This window comes from Salvelinus namaycush, chromosome 12 (genome assembly GCF_016432855.1).
Source record: "Salvelinus namaycush isolate Seneca chromosome 12, SaNama_1.0, whole genome shotgun sequence".
In the NCBI taxonomy this organism is placed as follows: Eukaryota; Metazoa; Chordata; class Actinopteri; order Salmoniformes; family Salmonidae; genus Salvelinus; species Salvelinus namaycush.
Genome location: NC_052318.1, coordinates 4,583,904 through 4,610,817, shown reverse-complemented (window position 1 = coordinate 4,610,817; position 26,914 = coordinate 4,583,904). Strand labels below are relative to the sequence as shown.

General features: G+C 43.6%; 2 protein-coding genes across 2 annotated transcripts; both read right to left on the bottom strand.

Annotated features, from left to right (window-relative positions):
• Positions 1–7: 7 nt before the first annotated feature.
• On the bottom strand, positions 8–7,944 carry LOC120056835 (complement component 1 Q subcomponent-binding protein, mitochondrial-like). The gene is made up of 6 exons (XM_039005065.1): positions 7,552–7,944; positions 6,838–6,988; positions 6,253–6,346; positions 879–974; positions 590–715; positions 8–346 (listed from the first exon to the last, which is right to left on the bottom strand). The coding sequence occupies exons 1-6, from the start codon at positions 7,802–7,804 to the stop codon at positions 197–199; spliced, it is 870 nt and encodes a 289-aa protein (XP_038860993.1). The 5' UTR covers positions 7,805–7,944; the 3' UTR covers positions 8–196.
• Positions 7,945–10,165: 2,221 nt separating this feature from the next.
• On the bottom strand, positions 10,166–25,839 carry dhx33 (DEAH (Asp-Glu-Ala-His) box polypeptide 33). The gene is made up of 12 exons (XM_039005064.1): positions 25,506–25,839; positions 19,128–19,288; positions 18,638–18,865; positions 18,142–18,312; positions 14,876–15,061; positions 14,432–14,543; positions 13,753–13,912; positions 13,322–13,410; positions 12,985–13,112; positions 12,636–12,839; positions 11,795–11,881; positions 10,166–11,545 (listed from the first exon to the last, which is right to left on the bottom strand). Exons 1-12 carry the CDS (start codon positions 25,711–25,713, stop codon positions 11,237–11,239), a joined length of 2,043 nt encoding a protein of 680 aa, XP_038860992.1. The 5' UTR covers positions 25,714–25,839; the 3' UTR covers positions 10,166–11,236.
• Between the last annotated feature and the right edge of the window lie 1,075 nt (positions 25,840–26,914).

The window sequence follows — 26,914 nt, the reverse complement described above, 5'->3', positions numbered from 1 at the left end:
CATCTTGCTCCATGATGTTGACGACACTAACTGCCTTTATATTAGCCTCAGTTACAGTAAAACAGATGCAGCAAAGTGATTCAATATGAAATTAAAAGCTGCAGAAACATCAAGTCACAATTCTTGTACCTATTACCCCCTCACCATCCCAATCTAATTTTGGGTGTCCAAAAATGAATTTTGTTCCATCTACACATTAATTGCATTTGATAAAGCCACTAAGGTCCTCCAGGAACTTGAGGTACTCCTGATGCTCCATGGCAGTGCTCAGCTCAATCAGTTCATCAGCAAACGTGTTGTCAACCCCCCGGTCAGCCAGGAAGTCCATCAGGTGGTCATACAGAGCCTAGAGAGAGACGGGCCAGTTTGAAGCATCGGAATCAGGAAAACCTATAAGCCAGGCCAAATTCAAGTAGAGCAGCCTTCCTGAAAATGTCCTATTGTAGGCAGTAAAGTCATCGTAGATGAATAATAGCCTGGGTGCCAGTCTTTCTGCCCTCTTGGCAACACCACAAACAGATCAGGCTAGAATACTGAAGCAATGATATTTAGACATGCCGAGAGAAAGACCATGAGCATCAGCTCTTACCCAGTCCAGAGACTCTGTGTTGAGTGTGTAGGACGTCTCCTTCCAATCTTCATCTCCCTCCGGCTGGAAACTGACCTCGCGTATGGAAAAGATGTCGCTCTCCTCTTCCCCTTCACCATGGCTTACCTGAGAAATCAATTTAACCCAACATTGTTAGATTTATTGCTTATTAACAAAATGTGGTAAGGAACAAATCAAAGCCTGCTCCCAATAACTATGTTGATAAAGATGTCTTCTATTAATAAAATGTTTCTATAGCCAATGATGATTCACTTGTAGGATATCTTACCTCATCTTCAGGATAATGGCAGTCAAACACCAAGGAATGTTTTGCTGCTGGTTTCGTCACCTCGACAACAAAGTTGGGTGTTGACACAATATCTGGCTGTTAGGAAACACACAAGGTTCAAAGCCTTAGTGTTGTAACAGCTGGCTGGTATGGACAAATTCATATAGAGATAAATGTAACTATGTTGCCCAATAACTATATATACACACACACAACTAAAATAGCAAAAAAGAAAACGTCCTCGCTGTCAACGCCGTTTATTTTCAGCACACTTAACATGTGTATGAACGTAAGATTCAACAACTGAGACAAACTAAACAAGTTCCACAGACATGTGACTAACAGAAATTGAATAATGTGTCCCTGAACAAAGAGGGGGTCAAAATCAAAAGTAACAGTCAGTATCTGATGTGGCCACCAGCTGCATTAAGTACTGCAGTGCATCTCCTCCTCATGGACTGCACCAGATTTGCCAGTTCTTGTTGTGAGATGTTACCCCACTCTTCCACCAAGGCACCTGCAAGTTCCCAGACATTTCTGGGGGGAATGGCCCTAGCCCTCACCCTCCAATCCAACAGGTCCCAGTCCTGCTCAATGGGATTGAGATCCGGGCTCTTCGCTGGCCATGGCAGAACACTGACATTCCTGTCTTGCAGGAAATCACGCACAGAACGAGCAGTATGGCTGGTGACATTGTCATGCTGGAGGGTCATGTCAGGATCAGCCTGCAGGAAGGGATCCACATGAGGGAGGAGGATGTCTTCCCTGTAACGCACAGCGTTGAGATTGCCTGCAATGACACCAAGCTCAGTCCGATGATGCTGTGACACACCGCCCCAGACCATGACCCCGGACCCTCCAAATCGATCCCGCTCCAGAGTACAGGCCTCGGTGTAACGCTCATTCCTTCGACGATTAACACGAATCAGACCATCACCCCTGGTGAGACAAAACCGCGACTTGTCAGTGAAGAGCACTTTCTGCCAGTCCTGTCTGGCCCAGCGGCGGTGGATCTGTGCCCATAGGCGACGTTGTTGCTGGTGATGTCTGGTGAGGACCTGCCTTACAACAGGCTTACAAGACCTCAGTCCAGCCTCTCTCAGCCTATTGTGGACAGTCTGAGCACTGATGGAGGGATTGTGCATTCCTGGTGTAACTCGGGCAGTTGTTGCCATCCTGCACCTGTCCCGCAGGTGTGATGTCCGGATGTACCGATCCTGTGCAGGTGTTGTTACACTTGGTCTGCCACTGCGAGGACAATCAGCTGTCCGTCCTGTCTTAGGCGTCTCACAGTACGGACATTGCAATTTATTGCCCTGGCCACATCTGCAGTCCTCATGCCTCCTTGCAGCATGCCTAAGCCACGTTCACGAATTTGAGCAGGGACCCCGGGCATTTTTCTTTTGGTGTTTTTCCAGAGTCGGTAGAAAGCCTCTTTAGTGTCCTAAGTTTTCATAGTTGTGACCTAAATTGCCTACTGTCTTTTTGTTTTTACCTTTATTTAACTAGGCAAGTCAGTTAAGAACAAATTCTTATTTTCAATGACGGCCTAGGAACAACCTTGTTCAGGGGCAGCACGACAGATTTTTGCCTTGTCCGCTCGGGGATTCGATCTTTCGGTTACTAGTCCAACGCTTTAACCACTAGGCTACCTGCAAGCTGTTAGTGTCTTAACGACCGTTCCACAGGTGCATGTTCATTAATTGTTTATGGTTCATTGAACAAGCATGGGAAACAGTGTTTAAAACCCTTTACAATGAAGATCTGTGAACTTATTTGGATTTTTACCAATTATCTTTGAAAGACAGTGTCCTGAAAGAAGGACGTTTATTTTTTTTGCTGAGTTTATATAATAAAAAGTTCATGGACAGTTACTTTATATAAGCAGGAGGGTGCGAGACAATTTTTTTTCACAGTGCCAAGTATTAACTGAGATGGTAGCCAGTAGCTATGCTTCCATTAACTAGTCCAGTGATTTGTTTTTGTCGACATTTAGAACGTTTGTATAGAAAATAGATGTGACAATTATCTACTAGAGTGCAGTTACATTTAATGATCGTGTCGATATAAACTGCTGGATGTATAAATTTTAAAAAATCTACTTCATTTGGGCAAAAACCTACAGTGTTTAATAACCATGTGGTTGAAGTGTTTCCATTACCCATTTGGGCAAATTGCGCATTAAAGCTGCAATATGTAACATTTTGGGCGGCCTGATCAAATTCCCAGAGAAACGTGAGTTATAGATCTGTCACTCTCATTGAATACAAGTCTAAGAAGCAGTAGATCTGTTCTATGTGAGCTATTCTATGCTTCCCGTTCTAAAGTTTAGTTTTAAGTCTTTTACTTTCAGTTTTGTACATCAACTTCAAAGAGCTGAAAATAAAATATATTTTGGGTGATTGAAAAGATATTTCACAGCGGTGTAGGTGGTACAATGATTCTCTACACTATGCATTGCATGTTTTGTCACAAACTGAAATTAGACAAACTTTATGAATTTTAGCAACCAGGAAATGGCGGCGCGATTTCTGCATATTGCACCTTTATTAAATTGGCGACAGCCAGTATGCCTTCCCAACTATCATGTCTCAGGTACGCCATGAATGCCAGGCATGGATAGAATGCAATAATTGACTAATATTTGCCATATTGTAATAGTTCTCATGTGCCAACGTATCGCCATGTTCAGTGCCACTGTGAAACGTACACTCCTGTAGATGTGTAATAATTGGATGGTGATACTTGCCAGCCAAACAGAAAAGCAAGGCGAAGCAATTCAGGCATACTTTAAAGTCAGGACAATCCCTGTCCTTCAAAAGAAAACCGATTTTTTGTTGTTGAAAGAATCCATTTTGCAGTAGGCATTTAGAATTAAATGTGGATTGGAGCTTATAGTTAAGTGATTACATCACGTTCCCCACGTACCTTCAAAAGTATTCAGCGATCATCATTTATTTTTTTTAAAACAACATTTTCCATCATAACTTGTTGCAATAAATACATTTGGACAAAAGACAAATCAACCCAGGTCTTTAGAAAATGTCTCATATCTGCAGTTTCCATTAAACACGTCAAAGATTTTATTTTGCATCATTGCTTTTGTAAAATAAAACTGGGTCAATGGAAACCTGCCTAGTGATTCAAAAAATAAGTTATTTAATTTACATATCCAGGGAATGCAGGACTGATATTTTGATGTGCCACCTGTCAAAAACAGGATCCAGAATTATCAGATTTATTTTTGGCTCGTCGGGGATGAATTTGTCATCTTTGTTCATTCATATTACTCGCCACCCGAGAAAGTCGGAGCACTTAGATTGATCGATCTAGCAACAAGATAATAAGATAATATTTAGAGTTGGCAATCTATTAGCCTACATGGCTATCAGTAAATGTAATGTCGTCCAGAAACTATCCAGCGCTAGGCCACTTGGCCTATTCACCGCAAATGAAAAGCGTGCCCAGAGTAAACTGCCCGCTACTCAGTCCCAGTTGCTAATATATGCATAGTATTAGTCGATTTGGATAGAAAACACTCTGAAGTTTCTAAAACTGTTTGAATGATGTCTGTGAGTATAACAGAACTCATATGGCAGGCGAAAACCTGAGAAAAATCCAACCAGGAAGTGGGAAATCTGAGGTTTGTAGGTTTTCAACTCTTGGCCTATCGAATACAAAGTGTCTATGGGGTCATTTTGCACTTCCTAAGGCTTCCACTAGATGTCAACAGTCTTTAGAACCTTGTTTGATGCTTCTACTGTGAAGTGGGGCCGAATGAGAGGGGATTGAGTAAGGTCTGCCATGAGCTGAACATGCGCGTTCACGTGAGAGTTAGCTCTGTTCTATCGCATTTCTGAAGACAAAGGAATTCTCCAGTTGGAACATTATTGAAGATTTATGTTAAAAACATCCTAAAGATTGACTCTATACCTCGTTTGACATGTTTCTACGGACTGTAATATTACTTTTCGTCTGAACTTTTGCCTGGACCTGCCCGCGCGTCGTGAGTTTAGATTGTGTACTGAACGCGCGAACCAAAAGGAGTAATTTGGACATAAATTATGGACTTTATGGAACAAATCAAACATTTATTGTGGAACTGGGATTCCTGGGAGTGCATTCTGATGATCATCAAAGTGAATATTTATAATGCCGTTTCTGACTTCTGTTGACTCCAACATGGCGGATATCTTCTTGGGTTGTGTTGGTCTCTGAGCGCCGGTACTCAGATTATTGCATGGTTGACTTTTTCCGTAAAGTTTTTTTGAAATCTGACACATCGGTTGCATTAAGGAGAAGTATATCTTTAAATCTGTGAATAACACTTGTATCTTTTATCAATGTTTATTATGAGTATTTCTGTGATTTGATGTGGCTCTGTGCAAATTCACGGGAAGTTTTGGAGGCAAAGCCAAATGTAAACTGAGGTTTCTGGATATAAATATGAACTTGATCGAACAAAACATACATGTATTGTGTAACATGTTGTCCCGGGAGTGTCATCTGATGAAGAATATCAAAGGTTATTGAATAATTTTATCAATATTTCTGCTTTTTGTGACTTCTCTCTTTGGTTGGAAAAATCGCTGTATGCTTTCTGTGATTAGTTGCTGACCTAACTAGCTGTAACTGTTATCCAACCACAACCTCCAACACAACCATCAACAGCTGCAGTTGGTTTGGTAGCACCGTCACTTTTTGTTTTTCCTTTCACCGAAAAGCTTTTTTTGAAATCGGACTCGGTGGGTCGAATAACGAGAATTTTATCTTTAAAATGGTGTCTAATACTTGTATGTTTGAGAAAATTGAATTATGAGATTTCTGTTGATTGAATTTGGCGCCCTGCAATTTCATTGGCTGTTGGCGAGAGTCCTAGACAGGTTAAGAAAGAGAATTGTCTGTAAAGGTTAGACTCTCAGCCCAACAGTCGACCAGCCTCACTATTGCAATAATTAATTGATATTGAATAAAGATGATTGTTTGAGGAAATGACAAAGTCTCTCTCACTTGATTAGAATAGTCCAGCAGTAGTTGCCTTGAAAACTGTCTTTCGCCCACAATAGCATTCTGCGCAACGGTCATATGCTTGTGCCTCTCAGAATGGATCTCTCCTCCCTCCGTGTCACAGTGGGCAGAGGGAGTGAGTGGCTCGCTCACATAACAACCAAAAGCGAAAAAGAGACTCATAGCAAGAATCAACATAATGCATAGGCAGGCTATTACTGTTGACCAAATAATGATTTTACATTTAGAACAATCTACAGGAATGTTGTGTCGCAAAATCACAGAAAATTACTTACATAATCAAAATGTAAGAGGAAGCCGATGTCTGTGTCTACATTTCGGTTTATCATTCCAGCTCTAGACTTACCTCACTTTCTGCCGACTTCTGTCCCTGCACTTGTTCAGCCTCCTCTTCAAAGTTAGGGGGAACACTGTTGTTGATGTTGAATGTGACAGTCACTCTGCAAGGAAGGGATCAGACAATGATTCTATAAAGAATACATTTCAAATTATGTGAATCATGACTGGGTTAATTTCGTGCAGGTGTGCATTTATTGATAGGACATCCCAACTGTATTCATAGTCAAAATAAAATGTCTGCCGAGGCGGCAGGTAGCCTAGTGGTTAGAGTGTAGAGGCAGTAGGTAGCCTAGCGGTTAGAGTGTAGAGGCGGCAGGTAGCCTAGTGGTTAGAGCGTTGGACTAGTAACCGAAAGGTTGCCAGATCGAATCCTCGAGCTGACAAGGTAAAAAACTGTCGTTCTGCCCCCTGAACAAAGCAGTTAACCCACTGTTCCTAGGCCGTCATTGAAAATAAGAATGTGTTCTTATTAACTGACGTGCCTAGTTAAACGAAGGTAAAAATGTGACATTTACTCAGGAAGGGTAAATGTATGGGTATGGGTATGTATTGTAATATTGAAGTAGCGTTATTTTCTCGCCATGCTCTTTACTTTTCTCCAGAGAGCGTCCTGATGAGTTTGGCTTCGGTGCCGTTCTGCTCTAGCTCCCACCCTCCAGACATCTTGGGAAGAGTCTTGCTTTTCTGAACCTTCTTCTCTTCTTTCATTTCATCAGACAGGAAATCTCCAAAGGCTTTGTCTCCTGAAACAGAGCAGTTAAAAATATAATATTTTTTAAAAAACGGAGAAGTCGTTATTAACTACACGCTAGTCCTATACTGTCCAAAAGATTTTTGCACCCACCCATGTTCCATTTCCAAGGTCACATGCGCATTACTCGACACACAGGTCCAGATGGAGATGCCATTAAGGATAGCTAGCCAGCTAACATCACACCCATTAGTTGGTTTCATCATCAGCTTCGCATTAGGCACTGCTCTAAAACATGCGGTCTTGCTTGATAAACCATGAGTTAACTTTTGACTAGATACTATAGACATGATGGTTCCATACATTGGGGGACACGCATTTGTGACATATCTTGCCCCTCCAGTCAGATAGTTACATGAGAACATATGTTACAAACGTTGTCCATGTTTTACAAGCTGGTCGCAGCTATTCCTCCATTGTTTTACACACAACTAACTAGCTAGCTAGTTCAACAAGATCAAGCAAGTGGAGGGGGGTCATTTAGCTAGCTAACGTTAACATAACTAGTACTCACACTACAGTAACTAACTAGCTACCCAATTTAGCGATTATTACCTTCCGTATGTAGCGACACACATTCACAGGATACAGGACTCTGTCCCTTTGAACTTAAGAGTTTTGGTCTGTACCCCGATGCTGCACCATTGTTGCTCATCATCCAGAGAGACCGGGTGAAAGGCTGGATTGTTCCCGAGTTTGGAGAGCATAACGCCGATCTCGTAAGAGGATGGAGAGCACGAGTCGAGGACATTGTGGATGTAGAAATTCGAACTGCGGTAGTCACCGCTCGGAAAAGCGTCTTTAGCATGATTATAGGTTGGTCAATTTGAGTAGTAAATAAAAAAAATACAATGGTTTGATAAGCCCCAAGTTCCAGTTACCAGCTACTGTACTGCGAATACAAGGTATGCCTGGAAACACACGTGTGGAAGGACACCGTGACCTCCTCAAACTTTGAACCGGAAGTGATCACAAGGTCTAAACCAATGACTAGACCAGACACGTTTTGCGGTAAAATACGTATTAATAGTCAATACATACACGTAATGAAATATTTCTAATAAATCCAACAGCCGTGTGTTATGATAACTCGCTGCAGAATGCAAACAGAGCTGTTGTTATTGGTCTACGGTGTGGAGCGCCCCCCCCCCCGCGTTCAAATTAATGACGAGCATGTTATTGGTCTACGGTGTGGAGCGCCCCCCCGCGTTCAAATTAATGACGAGCATGTTATTGGTCTACGGTGTGGAGCGCCCCCCCGCGTTCAAATTAATGACGAGCATGTTATTGGTCTACGGTGTGGAGCGCCCCCCCGCGTTCAAATTAATGACGAGCATGTTATTGGTCTACGGTGTGGAGCGCCCCCCCGCGTTCAAATTAATGACGAGCATGTTATTGGTCTACGGTGTGGAGCGCCCCCCCGCGTTCAAATTAATGACGAGCATGTTATTGGTCTACGGTGTGGAGCGCCCCCCCGCGTTCAAATTAATGACGAGCATGTTATTGGTCTACGGTGTGGAGCGCCACCCCGCGTTCAAATTAATGACGAGCATGTTATTGGTCTACGGTGTGGAGCGCCACCCCGCGTTCAAATTAATGACGAGCATGTTATTGGTCTACGGTGTGGAGCGCCACCCCGCGTTCAAATTAATGACGAGCATGTTATTGGTCTACGGTGTGGAGCGCCACCCCGCGTTCAAATTAATGACGAGCATGTTATTGGTCTACGGTGTGGAGCGCCACCCCGCGTTCAAATTAATGACGAGCATGTTATTGGTCTACGGTGTGGAGCGCCACCCCGCGTTCAAATTAATGACGAGCATGTTATTGGTCTACGGTGTGGAGCGCCACCCCGCGTTCAAATTAATGACGAGCACAAGACAACGCATGATCATTGGTCATACTGTACGTTCACGTTGATGCTTCACTATACAGTTGAAAACCATAAACATGATTGCAAATCAAACAAAACAATTGATGAGGAAAAGTTGTTTAATTCATTAGAAAAAACAAGTGGATATAATAACCAGCATATATAATATAAAGTCACCGTGTCACATCCGTCACTATAATCTTTTGACTTTCAACACACTCGGGTCAGGTTGTTTATCATCCAATAAAACACTGCAAATATTCTGTCATCAATGACGTTTCAATCAAACATATGACCATTGGTTATCGTGTAAACCCATTTAAACAATCATTCTTGTTTTGGGACATTATCTGATTATTATATTCTCCGTAAAGAAATATTTTAGGAATCACATGTTAAGATGCTCTTCAAGATCTAAATGTGGCATTCATTTAGTTTAAAGACAATATTATTTACGTATTATCTTTTTTTTTTTTTACAATAGAAAGATGGGTGAAGAATGCCATGTCCGCACAACAGACACCCTGTTCAAATCCCGCCGCCACAGCTTCAATCCTCCGGTTGCTCTGAATAATACAAAAAGAGAACAGCGAATAGATACAATCCATTTCATTCAAGACATTTTACAAGTGTATCAAAGACCTGAGTAATCAAATCAATTCCTACTATATAATCTCCATGCATTGCATTATCAATGTACGAGTACACCTACTTGACATGGTTTAGCAGGAATTTGAACTGATGTGACCAACTTCACAATAAGCTTTGAAGTCCATTTACCCAGAGGGTCAATGCATCAGTCTTTGGAGCTGCCAGTTACTGCAGCAGGAGCATGCATCAGGTAATAGTGAGTGAACAGTTTGAAAAAGCAGGTGTTTGTTAATGAAAGACATTCAATTACGCTCCTCCTACACCACCTCAACTGACAGACGCCATAACGTATTAACCCAGCCACACACACACACAACCTCCACACTATGACCGCCCACCTCAAATGATGTGGACAGATGTCTCGGTATCCTTTCAGGACAAATGACAGACGAGTCATTTTTAGTCAGCAATATCAATTCAAAAAGGCACTCGCACATCTGAGCAATCTTATTTGCAGGTGCATGGCAACAATTGAACAAGATGAAGGAAAAAGGAAACCGCACACTGCTTCTTGATAGTATCACCGATATTTAATAAGCTTTACGTATCGTCAGAGCTTTGACGAAGGCCGTGTGGCCGATACGTAAAGCTTATTAAATATCGGTGATACTATCAAGAAGCAGTGTGCGGTTTCCTTTTTCCTTCATCTTAGTCAGCAATATCACTCATTTCCCTGGTAGTTGATGTAGATGTGTGTGACTAAACTCAAGACAAAAAAAATCAACCTATGCCCAAGTGTTTATGTAAACTGCTGCTTTAAAACATCTAATTCAATCCTGTGATACATCTATATATTTCAATATGTCAACAGAAAATATTATGTACATGGAATGGCAGTTATGTTATATATGTCCCCCGTTTTTTAAGCAAGTGACAAACAGCCAATAAGTTAGACCAAGGGGCCAGAATTTAAATATGAACAGCCAATTCAAGTCAGTTGTTGAATATATTTGTTTGAAGGAATAACCATGCCATCCCACTTCTGTGAGTCAATCTATGTTGCTAAGAAACATGCAGATATTTAGAATCAGTGTTTGAACTCAATCATGATGAAACCTCATTTCTGATTGTGAAGCAAATATGTGGCAACAAGCAATGATCAGCCAACAGCTAGAGGAGAGTAGAATGAACAAGGAAAAGGTCAGTTCGTAACCACAGTTACAGGAACATTAGTTTGTAACCTCAGATCTAGGTCAGGGGAATCTAGCTCTATGGTTCAGCAGACGTCTGCTGTAATAAAACATGGCCACTTTCCCATGAATAGGTAGAAGAACCCAGAGAAGAACCCTCACCCAGACCCCCCTCTATTTGGCTGAATTTAGACAGGCAGCCCAATTCTGAGTCCCCCCCCCCACTAATTGGTCTGTTAACCAATCACATCAAATATGTTTCCGAGCTGATCTGATTATTCAAAAAGACCAATTAGTGAAAAAAAGTTTAGAATTGGGCTGCTTGTCTGAACGCTGCCAAACTGTCAGACCAAATGCTAAATGTTCTGTCTTCGACACGAGCAGTGCTGAAGAGTCTTTCTACGCTTTGTGTAAACAGACACGAGCGATTCAGCAAACAGGAAAGAGTAGAAAGATGTTCTTCCCATCATGCCTCCATCCAGTTCCTATTGACACCGAGGGAGACGTGGGTCAGGTGTGTCACTGCTCAGGGAGGTTTGGTTCTGCTGTAGTCTCTCGTCACCCCAGAGTCCTGTCCAATCAGTGGCTAGCTCTTGGTGGGGCGTAGCTTCCGGCGGAAGTACTCAGGCGCGGCCTCGACCAGCCAATCAGCATCCACCAGACACAGGTCCCTCATGTAGCACTTGGAGGTGTGCAGGAGCTCATTGAAGACCACGTAAGCAGGCTTGGCCTGGAAGAGGACAGAGGAGGGGTGGATGGCAACAGGCTGGTGGGTATCCAGGGCCGTGTAGCTGCCATCTGGCTGCAGCTCTGCAGCGTTCATAAACAGACCGTGGGCCAGGCAGCGACGCACGCTCCCCGTGTCCGACCCACACGACTCCAGCTTCATGCTCAGCTGGTACACAGAGGGGAGAAGGAGAGGTCATTGTGTGTGAAAAGAGATAAATCATATGGAAATATCATGAACTTGTTCAGGTGAAAGATATCCATGTTTGAATTCATCAGCCGATTAGAAGACCTAAGAGTTTAAAATGTTGCCGCCAACACATTTGGAAAAATTGCAGTGTGCAGATTCCCCTCTTGCTGAGGAACAGCCACGTTGAGAGACCTGGTTACTTGTGATGTTAGGGACTTGTTCTCCTACCTTCAGGCAAATCTCTCGGAGCTGTGCACGGACCTCTCCAACCATGCTCATGTTCCTGCTGTTGACAAAGTTCTCCCGACACCACTCCTACAACACACACATCAGAGCCTGTACTGACTACATCATCTAGAAACCATAACACTTCATCAATAAACACTCGGGGCTGGTGATGAACATCTGGACTAAAAAACAATGCTCGATGGAGAAACATTTGATTTATTTACCTATTTATTTATTTTTTAGCCCTTTTTCTCCACAATTTCACGGTATCCAATTGGTAGTTATATTCTTGTCTCATCGCTGCAACTCCCGTACGGACTCGGGAGAGGCGAAGGTCGAGAGCCGTGCGTCCTCCGACACATAACCCAACCAAGCCGCACTGCTTCTTGACACAATGCCCGCTTAACCCGGAAGCCAGCTGCACCAATGTGTCGGAGGAAACACCGTACACCTGGTGACCTGGTCAGCGTGCACTGCGCCCGGCCCGCCACAGGAGTCACTAGAGCGCGATGAGACAAGGACATCCCTGCCGTTCAAACCCTCTCCTAAACCGGACGACGCTGGGAAAAATGGGTCTCCCGGCTGCGACAGAGCCTGGACTCGAACCCAGAATCTCCTAGTGGCACACTGTGATGCAGTGCCTTAGACCACTACACCACTTCGGGAGACCTGGAGAAGCATTTTAGTCTGGGGACCAGACCCCATATGTCCAGAGATATTGTACATACTGTGTGAAGGCTCCTAAAGGCCCCTTCGTTCTGACCCCTGACCCTATATGTCTAGAGATATTATACAGACTGTATGAAGGCTCCTAAAAGGCCTCTTCGTTCTGACCCCTGACCTTGTTGGCGTTTACTTTCTTGAAGGCTCTGTAGATGTTGAGCAGTGTCAAGTGATCTCCCTCGCTGGTGGTGAACTTCTTGCGTGCGGCGAGACTCTCCTCTCGGCGTGCGGGCGGGTTATAGAGCACCGTGTCCACAGACAGCAGAGACACGATGGTCAGCACCTCCTCAGAACACTGGAAGTCTGGTGACAGCAAGATGGTCTGTAGACACACATACACGCGAGAGAGAGACAGTCAGAAAGAATGTTTTAATACAGTATTTAGTGTGGCTCCTTATAAACAAAAAAGGGGGGGATGCCTAGTCAGTTGCACAACTGAAGGACCATTTCCTGTGTGTCTATCTTACCTTGGCATAGCGTGGCTCCAGGGGGAAGCTGGCCATCTTCTTGCCCAGAGGAGTGAGGGTGACCTGCTCACCTTTCCTCCCTACAGCCCCTAGCAGATCCAGCTGCTCCACCGCCGAACGCATCGCCTCTGAACAGTCACATTACGTTATCACAACATTACGCTATTACAACATTACGACACATTCTGACCAAACGCATCAACAACACAAAACAAAACTGCAACACTCCAGCAGTACAACTCTTATCTGAGCCGACAACGCAGTGGATTAATACCCGTTTTAATGGATTCTACCATGTCTGATGACTTTATCATCACAGCGAAGACACACTGCTTACCAGGAGAAGGCTTAGACATGAAGTCAAAGTTCATCACGTCAGGGATCCCCAGAGCCAGAAGCTGTAGCATGACACTGGCCAGGTTACACCTGCAGAGAGAACACAAGAGCAGAACAGTCAATCACAACCACAGAGACCTGTTTCTTATACTGAAGCAACAACTGGGTCGTGTTCATTAGAGCACACTGTAGCAAAAACCTTTCGCAGCGGAGCATAAAAAAATAAAAAAACGAGCATTTCTTATTGGACATGTTGAGATAGTACTTCTCTGGTTGGCGTCTACTGAAAATAGTTCTGTTCTCTTCCAACAGGTCAACAGTGACTACACTTGCTTTGGTTGCTCATATACACATCTGTCCACCTGATCCAACTCCAGCCATGATGGTCCAACCTCCATCACAGGAATGGGGATCTGTGTGTGCATGTCCTACCTTTGTATCTCAGGCACGGTCATGGGGATGAGGTTGTCAAACTCGTCCTCGGTGTAGAGACGGTAGACGGAGCCGGAGTCCTCTCTGCCAGCCCTGCCCGCCCTCTGCCACGCCTGGGCTTTAGATACCCGCTGCACTGCCAACACCTCCAGACCGCTCTCTGAGGGGCGGATACAAGGTACATTACAATGGAAATAAATCAGATTTAAAACACCTCCAGACCGCTCTCTGAGGGGCGGATACAAGGTACATTACAATGGAAATAAATCAGCTTTAAACACCTCCAGACCGCTCTCTGAGGGGCGGATACAAGGTACATTACAATGGAAATAAATCAGATTTAAAACACCTCCAGACCGCTCTCTGAGGGGCGGATACAAGGTACATTACAATGGAAATAAATCAGCTTTAAACACCTCCAGACCGCTCTCTGAGGGGCGGATACAAGGTACATTACAATGGAAATAAATCAGCTGTTAAAAAATCTTCAATCCTTAAAAATATATATATGTGTGTGTATTGTTGTTTTTTCTTCTTCAAAAAGTTGGAAAACAATTATGAGATCAAATTAATTCATTAATTCACACCAGGGCCACAGAACTGAGTGACTGACAAGTAGAGAAAGAGATAGGAAATGAGGTTAAAGAGCTTTGTGTCCTGTCACAATGACAAGTCTCACCTGGGTTGAAACGCTTTGCTTTCACCATGCCTGTATCAATGACGTATTTGATCCCCGAGATGGTGATCGACGTCTCTGCAATGTTGGTTGACAGGATTACCTTCCTACAACCCTGGCAAGACAAAAAAACAGAGGACAATAGATATATTAAGTTCCAACTGTCCAGTATTTCCAGACTACTATGAAATAATGACCTATAATGAATTACGAGTGAAATAGTTTCCCTTACAGAAAATGGTTAAAAAGAAAATGTTTCCCTCCAATTTAGGCCACAAGTACAGGATGAGTCAACAGCCTTATTCAGGTTGGAGTTAACAGAATATTCACTTTTAAAACTGATTGTCACTGGACACTTACTTTAATATGAAGCCTTAGTTGCTTGAGCATCACAAATAAATGATTGCAGGATATTGTACACGGCCCTCTAAGGGGGACGTATCCTACCTTCGGTGCAGGCTGGAAGACTCTGAGCTGCTGTAAAGGGGGTAGGGAGGCGTACAGGGGGATGACAGTCATGGGACCACAGCTGTCAGGGAGGTGCTTGGCGATGTCACGGCAGGTACGAGCCAGCGCCTCTATCTCCTCCTGTCCTGTCATGAACACCAGGATGTCATGTGACGCAGGGGCTTCCTGTTCAGGATGGACGCATCACAACCACAATCTTGTCTGTCATCATATGTTGATTTGGAATCACGTCTAACTTGTGTTTTTCAGAAAGGTATGATTCATGTTACGCTGTGAGGTTGAGTCGTGATAGGAGGGTGTCTGGTAGCCTTGTTAAAGAAGACTGAACTAGTGAAGGAAAACTATGATATAACACATTTGGAATCATATAGTAACCCAAAAAAGTGTTAAATCAAACTATATGTATATTTGAGATTCTTCAAAGTAGCCACCCCTTGCCTTGATGACAGGTTTGCACACTTGACATTCTCTCAACCAATTGAGATGGTTTGGTTGGATTGCAGAATGAAGGAAAAGCAGCCAGCAAGTGCTCAACATGTGGGAACTCCTTCAAGACAGTTGGAAAAGCATTCCAGGTGAAGCTGGTTGAGAGAATGCCAAGAGAGTGTGCAAAGCTGTTATCAAGGCAAGGGTTGGCTACTTTGAAGAATCTCAAATATACATATAGTTTCATTTAACACTTTTTCGGTTACTACATGATTCCATATGTGTTATTTCATAGTTTTGAGGTCTTCACTATTATTCTACAATGTAGAAAACAGTAAAAACGAAAGAATAACCCTTGAATGAGTAGGTGTCCAAACTGTTGACTGGTACTGTAAGTGAAAAACTATATGGGATGCTGGGCTGAAGGGAGATACACACAGGCCCCATACACCGCCTGCTACGTTAGATACACACAGACCTCATACACAGTCTGCTACGTTAGGTTAGATACACACAGACCCGATACACAGCCTGCTACGTTAGGTTAGATACACACAGACCCCATACACAGCCTGCTACGTTAGGTTAGATACACACAGACCCCATACACAGCCTGCTACGTTAGGTTAGATACACACAGACCCCATACACAGCCTGCTACGTTAGGTTAGATACACACAGACCTCATACACAGTCTGCTACGTTAGGTTAGATACACACAGACCTCATACACAGTCTGCTACGTTAGGTTAGATACACACAGACCCGATACACAGCCTGCTACGTTAGGTTAGATACACACAGACCCCATACACAGCCTGCTACGTTAGGTTAGATACACACAGACCCCATACACAGTCTGCTACGTTAGGTTAGATACACACAGACCCCATACACAGCCTGCTACGTTAGGTTAGATACACACAGACCCCATACACAGTCTGCTACGTTAGGTTAGATACACACAGACCCCATACACAGTCTGCTACGTTAGGTTAGATACACACAGACCCCATACACAGCCTGCTACGTTAGGTTAGATACACACAGACCCCATACACAGCCTGCTACGTTAGATTAGATACACACAGACCCCATACACAGTCTGCTACGTTAGGTTAGATACACACAGACCCCATACACAGTCTGCTACGTTAGGTTAGATACACACAGACCCCATACACAGCCTGCTACGTTAGGTTAGATACACACAGACCCCATACACAGCCTGCTACGTTAGATTAGATACACACAGACCCCATACACAGTCTGCTACGTTAGGTTAGATACACACAGACCCCATACACAGTCTGCTACGTTAGGTTAGATACACACAGACCCCATACACAGCCTGCTACGTTAGATTAGATACACACAGACCCCATACACCGCCTACTACGTTAGGTTAGATACACACAGACCCCATACACAGCCTGCTACGTTAGGTTAGATACACACAGACCCCATACACAGCCTGCTACGTTAGGTTAGATACACACAGACCCGATACACAGCCTGCTACGTTAGATTAGATACACACAGACCCCATACACAGTCTGCTACGTTAGGTTAGATACACACAGACCCCATACACAGTCTGCTACGTTAGGTTAGATACACACAGACCCGATACACAGCCTGCTACGTTAGGTTAGATACACACAGACCCATACACAGCCTGCTACGTTAGGTTAGATACACACAGACCCCATACACAGCCTGCTACGTTAGGTTAGATACACACAGACCCCATACACCGCCTGCTACGTTAGGTTAGATACACACAGACCCCATACACAGTCTGCTACGTTAGGTTAGATACACACAGACCCCATACACAGCCTGCTACGTTAGGTTAGATACACACAGACCCCATACACAGTCTGCTACGTTAGATTAGATACACACAGACCCCATACACAGCCTGCTACGTTAGATTAGATACACACAGACCCCATACACAGCCTGCTACGTTAGGTTAGATACACACAGACCCCATACACAGTCTGCTACGTTAGGTTAGATACACACAGACCCCATACACAGCCTGCTACGTTAGGTTAGATACACACAGACCCCATACACCGCCTGCTACGTTAGATTAGATACACACAGACCCCATACACAGCCTGCTACGTTAGATACACACAGACCCCATACACAGCCTGCTACGTTAGGTTAGATACACACAGACCCCATACACAGCCTGCTACGTTAGGTTAGATACACACAGACCCCATACACCGCCTGCTACGTTAGGTTAGATACACACAGACCCCATACACAGCCTGCTACGTTAGGTTAGATACACACAGACCCGATACACAGCCTGCTACGTTAGATTAGATACACACAGACCCCATACACAGCCTGCTACGTTAGGTTAGATACACACAGACCCCATACACAGCCTGCTACGTTAGATTAGATACACACAGACCCCATACACAGCCTGCTACGTTAGATTAGATACACACAGACCCCATACACCGCCTACTACGTTAGGTTAGATACACACAGACCCCATACACAGCCTGCTACGTTAGGTTAGATACACACAGACCCCATACACAGCCTGCTACGTTAGATTAGATACACACAGACCCCATACACAGCCTGCTACGTTAGGTTAGATACACACAGACCCCATACACCGCCTACTGCAGTAGTTTTTATTAAGCAAAAATTCAACCTAGTTCACCTCACAAACGTGGTAATTAACTGCAACGCCCATAATTGGCCACTGGCCTGTTTCTTTTCCGGCTCGAACAGAGATGGATACACTTTTAGGTCTGCTCCGTTAAGTCACATGTCCATACCTGATGGATCTGGAAGACTGACACCAGTGCAGCCTGCAGGTAGTCTGACTGGGGCTGCTTGGTGTAGTACATCTGGATGGGGTGCTGCCTGCCCTCCAGGTACAGCACAGGAGACTTGTTGAAGTACTGAGAGAACAGGTCCACGTCCATGGTGGCTGACATTACAATCACCTAGAACGGTACATTGAAGAGGCAATATATCAGATTTATTTATAAAGCCTTTTTATATTTTTTTTTTTACACACACTAGTCTTGAAGTGGTCTTGGGAGAGTATTGTTGACATTCTATATTGGGTGCTTTGACAATGGAACACCAGATCAGGGGTGCGCGCACACACACACGCGCACACACGCACACACGCACACACACACACTATTCTATGTAGTCTACAGTCAGTGACCTAGCCTGGAATTCAAAATTAAATGTTCCGTTTCACCATTGTTTCAGATCGTATCACGTTGGATTCCAGGCTACTGAGGGCTAGCAATGACCTACCTTGAGGGGGATCTTGTTCTGTTCTCTGCGTTTGCGCTGGGCAGCCTTTACCACTCCGAAAAGCACGTCAGTGTGCACAGTGCGCTCGTGGGCCTCATCCAGCACCACCACGGTGTAGCGTAGTAGTAAGGGGTCTCCTATGGCCTCACGCAGGAGCATACCATCTGTCATGAACTTCAGCTTCGTCTCCGAGGAGGTGACATCCTCAAATCGCACCGTGTAGCCAACCTGAAAAAGGAGGATTGGATTCCCCCCCCCCTCGATTTGATTGTTTGGTAACAGTCCACATACAGCCTAGCTTTAGAGAGTTTACAAGATTGAAGTTTTGTACAAGACTTATAAAACTACAAGACATGGATTGTCGTTGGGTACATGCAGCCACTGATGATACAAAGGTAACAACCACCACATTGCTATTGAATGAAGTACAAAAACACATGTTTTCTACAAGAGTTTGACCACCAGACTGTAAAAAAAGGTGTTCACGCACCAGCTTCCCCAGCTGAGTTCTCTTCTCCTCTGCTACCCGCGTTGCCAGGGAGATAGCTGCCACTCGGCGTGGCTGTGTCACAGCGACGATGCCCTGTCGCGCGATGCCAGCTTCATACAGGTACTGAGGAATCTGGGTGGTCTTCCCAGAACCCGTCTCACCTGAGGGACAGGGCATCGGAAGACACAATGGTTTGGTCAGCCAATGTTATAATAGTTGAAGGCAAAATCTACAGGTTATGACGATTGCAACCACATGAACAATCAACACGGGACCTCTGAATTTGTTCAATAAAAAATAAAAACTTGTTTCCGTTGCAACCGTTTTCCCCCCGACTAATGTTTACACCCCAGCTGAGTCCTGGGGTATGTTCACTCGGAGCCATACAGAAGCCAACAAATAACCAAATCAAATTGTATTTCTCACATGCTTTGTAAACAACAGGTGTAGACTGAGGGCGTCCGCATGCTTCCCAGCTGAAACACTTCTGTGTGTGCATATATTCCGACAACGTTTTTTTGTTTGTTTTGTATTTCGGTGAGGGGTTTTTCGGCTGTTCGGGGACACAAAAACAAAGTTCCAGAGCCAAAGTCAAAAGTTTACGGGCCCTTCCCAACACGGCAGAGAAATTTAGAAAATAATTTTTTAAAAACGGAGGAATAAATACACAGTGAGTAACATTAACTTACGGCAGGTAGCCTAGTGGTTAGAGCGTTGGGCCAGTAACTGAAAGGTTGCTAGATTAAAAATCTGTCGTTCTGCCCCTGAACAAGGCAGTTAACCCACTGTTCCCCGGTAGGCCATCATCGTAAATAAGAATTTGTTCTTAACTGACTTGCCTAGTAAAATAAAAGGTTAAAAAAATATATATAATAATAACACAGGGTAAGTACCGAGTCGGCGTACGAGGTAAATATGTAAAATGCTGTGAAAAGGTGTGTTTGCCCCCTTTCTAATTTAGCATATTTTTGATACTGAATGTTAAATCAGAGCTTCAACCAAAACCTAATATTAGATAAAGGGAACCTGAGTGAACAAATAACAATTACGTACTCGTTTAATTTCATAAACAAAGTTATGTAACACCCAAAAAGTAATTGCCTCCTTTAAACTCAATAACAGGTTGTTCCGCTTTTAGCTGCAATGACTCCAACCAAATGCCAAAACATCTCAATTGGAATTAGGACTTTCGACTAGATAATTACAAAACTTCAAAATTGTTGCTTTTTAGACATTTTTTTTATGTCGACTTGATTGTGTGTTTTGGATCATTGTCTTGCTGCATGACCCAGCTGCACTTCAGCTTCAGCCTGACAACAGGTTCTTCACCTTAGTACCGAGTCTGAATACTTATGTAAATGTAATATCAGTTTTTTTCTTTGTAATAAATTAGCAAAACATTCTAAAAACCTGTTTTTTTGTTTTGTCATTATGGTGGTATTGTGTGTAGCAAACAATTTAATCAATTTTAGAATAGGCTATAACATAACGTGGATAAAGTCAAGGGGTCTGAATACTTTCTGAAGGCGATGTATATCATTGGGGTGGAAACTGTTCAGGGTAGATGTCGACCGATTATGATTTTTCAACGCCGATACCGATTAATTGGAGGACCCAAAAAAGCCGATGCCGATTAATTGGGCGATATATAGATAGATACATAGATATATATCTAATAATGACAACAATACTGAATGAACACTTATTTTAACTTAAAATACATCAAATCAATTTAGTCACAAAAAAATAATGAAACATGTTCAATTTGGTTAAAATAATGCAAAAACAAAGTGTTGGAGAAGTAAAAGTGCAATATGTGCCATGTAAAAAAGCTAACGTTTAAGTTCCTTGCACAGAACATGAGAACATATGAAAGCTGGTGGTTCCTTTTTAACATGAGTCTTCAATATTCCCAGGTAAGAAGTTTTAGGTTGTAGTTATTATAGGACTATTTCTCTCTATACCATTTGTATTTCAAAGACCTTTGACTATTGGATGTTCTTATAGGCACTATAGTATTGCTAGCCTAATCTCAGGAGTTGATAGGCTTGAAGTCATAAACAGCGCTGTGCTTCAAGCATTGCGAAGAGCTGCTGGCAAACGGACGAAAGTGCGGTTTGAATGAATGCTTACGAGCCTGCTGCTGCCTACCATCGCTCAGTCAGACTGCTCTACCAAATATCAAATCATAGACTTAATTATAATAAACACACAGAAATACGAGCCTTAGGTCATTAATATGGTCAAATCCGGAAACAATAATTTCGAAAACGGAACGTTTATTCTTTCAGTGAAATACGGAACCGTTCCGTATTTTGTAGGACGGGTGGCATCATAAGTCTAAATATTGCTGTTACATTGCACAACCTTCAATGTTATGTCATAATTATGTAAAATTCTGGCAAATTAATTATGGTCTTTTTTAGGAAGAAATGGTCTTCACACGGTTCGCAACGAGCCAGGCGGCCCAAACTGCTGCATATACCCTGACTCTGCTTGCACAGAACGCAAGAGAGGTGACACAATTTCAGGCATCGCATTGATTATATGCAACGCAGGACAAGCTAGTTAAACTAGTAATATCATCAACCATGTGTAGTTAACTAGTGATTAGGTTAAGATTGATTGTTTTTTTATAAGATAAGTTTAAATGCTAGCTAGCAACTTACCATGGCTCCTTGCCAGTATCCTCGTGGATTGCAATATAATCGGCGTCCAAAAATGGCGATTACCGATTGTTATGAAAACTTGAAAATCGGCCCTTCTGATTAATCAGTCAACCTCTAGCTCAGGTTCCAGACTTGGTGCATCGGTACCGCTTGCTGTGGAGTAGCAGAGAAAACAGTCTATGAATTGGGTGGCTGGAGTCTGACAAGTTTTAGGGCCTTCCTCTGACACCGCCTGGTATAGAGGACCTGGATGGCAGGGTGCTCGGCCCTAGTGATGTACTGGGCCGTACACACTACCCTCTGTAGCACCTTGCGGTCGGGTGCCAAGCAGTTGCCATACCAAATGGTAATGCAGCCAGTCAAGATTCTCTCAATGGTGCAGCTGTAGAACTTTTCTGAGGATCTCAGGGCCTTTGCTGAATCTTTTCATCCTCATGAGAGGGAAGAAGCGTTGTCGTGCCTTCATGACTATGTTAGTGTGTGGACCATGATAATTCCTTAGTGATATGGACACGGAGGAACTTGAAACTCTCAACCCGCTCCACTAGAGCCCCGGAACACATTTGGGGTAAACTTTTATTGCAAAACGTTTTGCTACGATATGCGACTAATGAATACACACCTGATAAACCACTGACAGCTGGCCATTAAGATCACTAGCTATTTATCAATCATGATTTGACCTCACATTTTTCCAAGTACCCAGATGTCATGAATGCACCATGGGAACTTCGGGAAAAAAACGGAGGTCAAATCATAACGGCAATGATCTCGGGTCTAGAAAGACGCCCGAGTTTCAGACTTGGAATTCCGAGTTGGATGACTGTTTTGACTGCGGCACCTGGCTCACGAGCGATTACACAAATAATGCAATTTACTAGGGATGCACGATATATCGGTGAACATATCGGAAGCGGACGATATTAGCCAAAAATGCCAACATCTATATCGGCCCGATTTTTTGTTTAACCCCGATGTTCAAAACCGATGTCAAAGCTGACGTACAAACCTATATAACGTAGGTACATGACGTAATGACGCCACGTAAAATGTAGCGCTACACGTGCAACACAGCATTCCTAACCTAGCCCACAATGTCTGCTGTGTGGTTCGAGCAGTCAACAAGTCGAGCAGTCATTTGAAAGAGTAAGAACATTTCAGCGAGACAACTCAAAGGCGAAATCCATTAACGGCAAGATAACGGAATTCATTGCCCTTGACAATCAACCGTTCTCTGTCGTGGGTGATGTTGGCTTTCACCGACTGATCGAGCACAGTTACACACTACCAAGTGCACTATTTTTCAGATGTTGCACCTACCGGACTTAAAACAGTAATAACGTCACTGCTATCAGCTTCACGACTGACATTTGGACCAGCGATATCAGCCCCATGAGCATGCCGAGTCTGACAGCACAGTGGGTCGTCGAGGATTTCATACTGAGGAAAGTCGTATTGCCTGCTCATGGTTGTGCTTTTTGTCATACCGCTGCTGCCATTTTAATGGCATGTGAGAACATGTTTGAAACATGGACACACTACCTGACTCCATTCAAACAACTGACTGGAGAAATAAGCTCATCAACTGCATCTGCAGCAGACGTGATAACCTCTGTCATGGCATTGAAACACCTGCTCAACAAAACTGCCAACAGGCTGTGAACAAGCGATTCGGTGTCATTCTCTCTTTACTGTGTCGCCACCATACTCAAGGCTATGTACATGTACCATTACTGCGATGCAGACAAGAAACAGGGTTTACGTGAAATGTTACAGACACAGCTGGACAAGATGGAAATGGACAGAGTGACAGTGAGCACAGAGGAAGAGAGGCCACAGACAGACAGAGCTGAAACTTCACTGCTTGACATGCATGATGAAATCCTGGTTGAGAATGAAACGACTGAACATCGAAACAGCACAGCAAGTAAGTGAAAGAAATAGGTTTTGATTATGTTTTACTGGTAATGGGGACATACGTAAATGGCAACAAAATAACCTTTTGGTCAGTGTGGTGTGTGTAACATGTATTTAACTAGGCCAGTCAGTTAAGAACAAATTCTTATTTACAATGACGGCCTACCCCGGCCAAACCCAGACGACGCTGGGCCAATTGTGCGCCGCCCTATCACCAAATCACGGCCTGATGTGATACAGTCTGGTTTCGAAACCAGGGACTGTAGTGACGCCTCTTGCACTGAGATGCAATGCCTTACACGGAACCCAAACCGGCTGCACACGTGCGCCCTCGTGCATAAATTTATTTTACCGCCCACACCAAACGCGATCACGACACGCAGGTTAAAATATCAAAACAAACTCTGAACCAATGACATTCATTTGGAGACAGGTCGAAAAGCATTAAACATGTACGGCAATTTAGCTAGTTAGCTTGCACTTGCTAGCTAACGTTAATTTGTCCTATTTAGCTAGCTTGCTGTTGCTAGCTAATTTGTCCTGGGATATAAATGTAACGGATGTGAAATGGCTAGCTAGTTAGCGGGTACGCGCTAGTAGCGTTTCAATCAGTTACGTCACTTGCTCTGAAACCTAGAAGTAGGGTTGCACCTTGCTCTGCAAGAGCCGTGGCCTTTGTGGAGCGATGGGTAACGATGCTTCGTGGGCGACCGTTGTTGATGTGTGCAGAGGGTCCCTGGTTCGCGCCCGTGTCGGGGCGAGGGGACGGTTTAAAGTTATACTGTTACATAAACATTGAGTTTTTATTTTACCTGAAATGCACAAGGACCTCTACTCCGACAATTAATCCACACATAAAACGGCCAACCGAATCGTTTCTAGTCATTTCTCCTCCTTCCAGGCTTTTCATCTTTGAACTTATATGGTGATCGCATCTAAACTTTCATTGTTTTACCACGACAACAGGCAACAAAGTTTGTCTTTCAATCACCCACGTGGGTATAACCAATGAGGAGATGGCACGTGGGTACCTGCTTCTATAAACCAATGAGAAGATGGGACAGGCAGGACTTTCAGCACGATCTGAGTCAGAAATAGGAATGACTTCTATTTTAGCCCTTGGCGTCGCATGAGCAGTGTGGGTGCAATAATTGAATAACATGGATTTCTAAATTTATTTTGCGAGCTCGCGCACGCGACGTGTCTGGTCTGGTCAGCATGTTAGACCACTGTGTCCATGTGTGTGGGTTAACTATTTAAATTGTACTAGAATGATTAAAAGGCTGCTAAAATTTAAAATAATCGGTTATCGGTATTGTTTTTTGGGGGGCAAGTAAAATTTCGGACATTGGTATCGGCCAAAAATGTCGATGCATTACTACAATTAACTTTCAACTGATGCAAAACACGCCTACCTAGTCGCCGGGCCAGATTAATCGAATCCCCTCCACGAGACAAAGTCAGATTCTTTGTGTATGAGCCATTTTGGCCTACTTAAGTGGTTGTTGTTTTGTAGTTTGTCGGTCTTTGTATATACACTAAACGTGTAGCTATATCGGCACATGTGACCGGGAAATAGCCTATGTCGGTAGAGGTATGGAAAGCATACGGTTTGGAACTATTACATCTGCCTGTATGGAATTCTTGCTGTAATAAATTGGCTAAATATCCAACCGAAGATCTGCGTCAGGAAACCTGTTGTTTGGCAAGCGTTGATGAACATTTGCAATCCCACCTGTGCTGTGCTACAGTGGCTATTGCATTACCTTGTGACTAGGTTAAGCCAACTTACCTATCAATACAGCACTATGAAGCTGTCTAAGCTGGTTAATGAGTTGAGACTTCGCCTGGTAAATGGGAAGATTTTTCCTTTGCACGTCTATTGGTACCGATGCATTTTCCTTTCTAGGTAGCAGCATCCCAGGCTTCTTGTCAAGACGGAAAAAAGGAGACCCCGGCTTAAATTTCTTCGCCGGAGGATGATCGGGGTTGTGGGGCATGGTCTAGAGAGAACCGCTTTACAAAGCAAAACTTAAGGCTTGTTCAAAATGAAATGGAAATATATATTTTATGGACAAATACAGCCAAGCTACACTGCGGTTGTTTACCTCATCGACACAGCTAAATCCTTCCCACGTGGTAAGTTCCGTCGCAGGAGTATGACGTCATATAGCCCCCCCTAACGGTGAGACTGTGCTATGGCAATATAGGCCTACACGCGTCACCTCACATTCAACATTGGAGCCAAAAATCCAAAGAAGTATCACAGATAGAATAATGAGCCAGATATTTCACCGGATGTATAAATGTGAAGCACCTGGTTGGCATTTCCACTCGCTATCAAATATGGTGATAAGAGGAAGTGGACGGCAGTGGGAGAACATGGAGATAGATGGATTTTGGCCGATATTCTGCGAATTTTCTCCATACAGTTTTCTGTTTCCAAAACTAGAACCTGTAACACAGAGTGGACTGCATTCAAAAAGACTTTACCCTTTGCCAAATATGTAAAAAATGGTGTTGTTTAGGAGTGCAAGGGCAAATTGAGTTGTTTTAAAATGTAATCTTTATTTAACTAGGCAAGTCAGTTAAGAACAACTTCTTATTTACAATGATGGCCTACCGGGGAACAGTGGGTTAACTGCCTTGTTCAGGGGCAGAATGACAGATTTTTACCTCATCAGCCCAGGGATTCAATCCAGCAACCGACCCAACGCTCTAACCACTAGGCTACCTGCCGCCCCAAGGATCTCACAGAGTAGGTGTTCCCTAATGGAAATATCCAAGTAAATGCGCCAATAGGATCGCACTAGCTCGTGCTTGACTCTGCCCACTACGACAGACTCTGGTCTACCTTGGGTTAGTTATAAAAATATATATCAAGCACAACCAAACTGCAGAGCGAAACAGCACAAACACCTCGTGCAAGGTCATATAACTCAAGAGATTGTGTACTGTACAGAATGTCCACAGGTAGAGCTGGACTAAATACTTAAACATATCGTTTTGTTTGATTATGAATACATATAACTAGGTACATGTTGATCTATTGGTCTCATGATCGGACCAAAAAGGTCAATTATAGAGACTCAAAAAAGGTCAAAAGAGACTCTGTTTCCGTGCCAAATGTCACCTTATAGGCCCTGGTCAAAAGAAGTACATTATAATGACAATAGGGTTCCATTTGGGACAGCGCCTGGA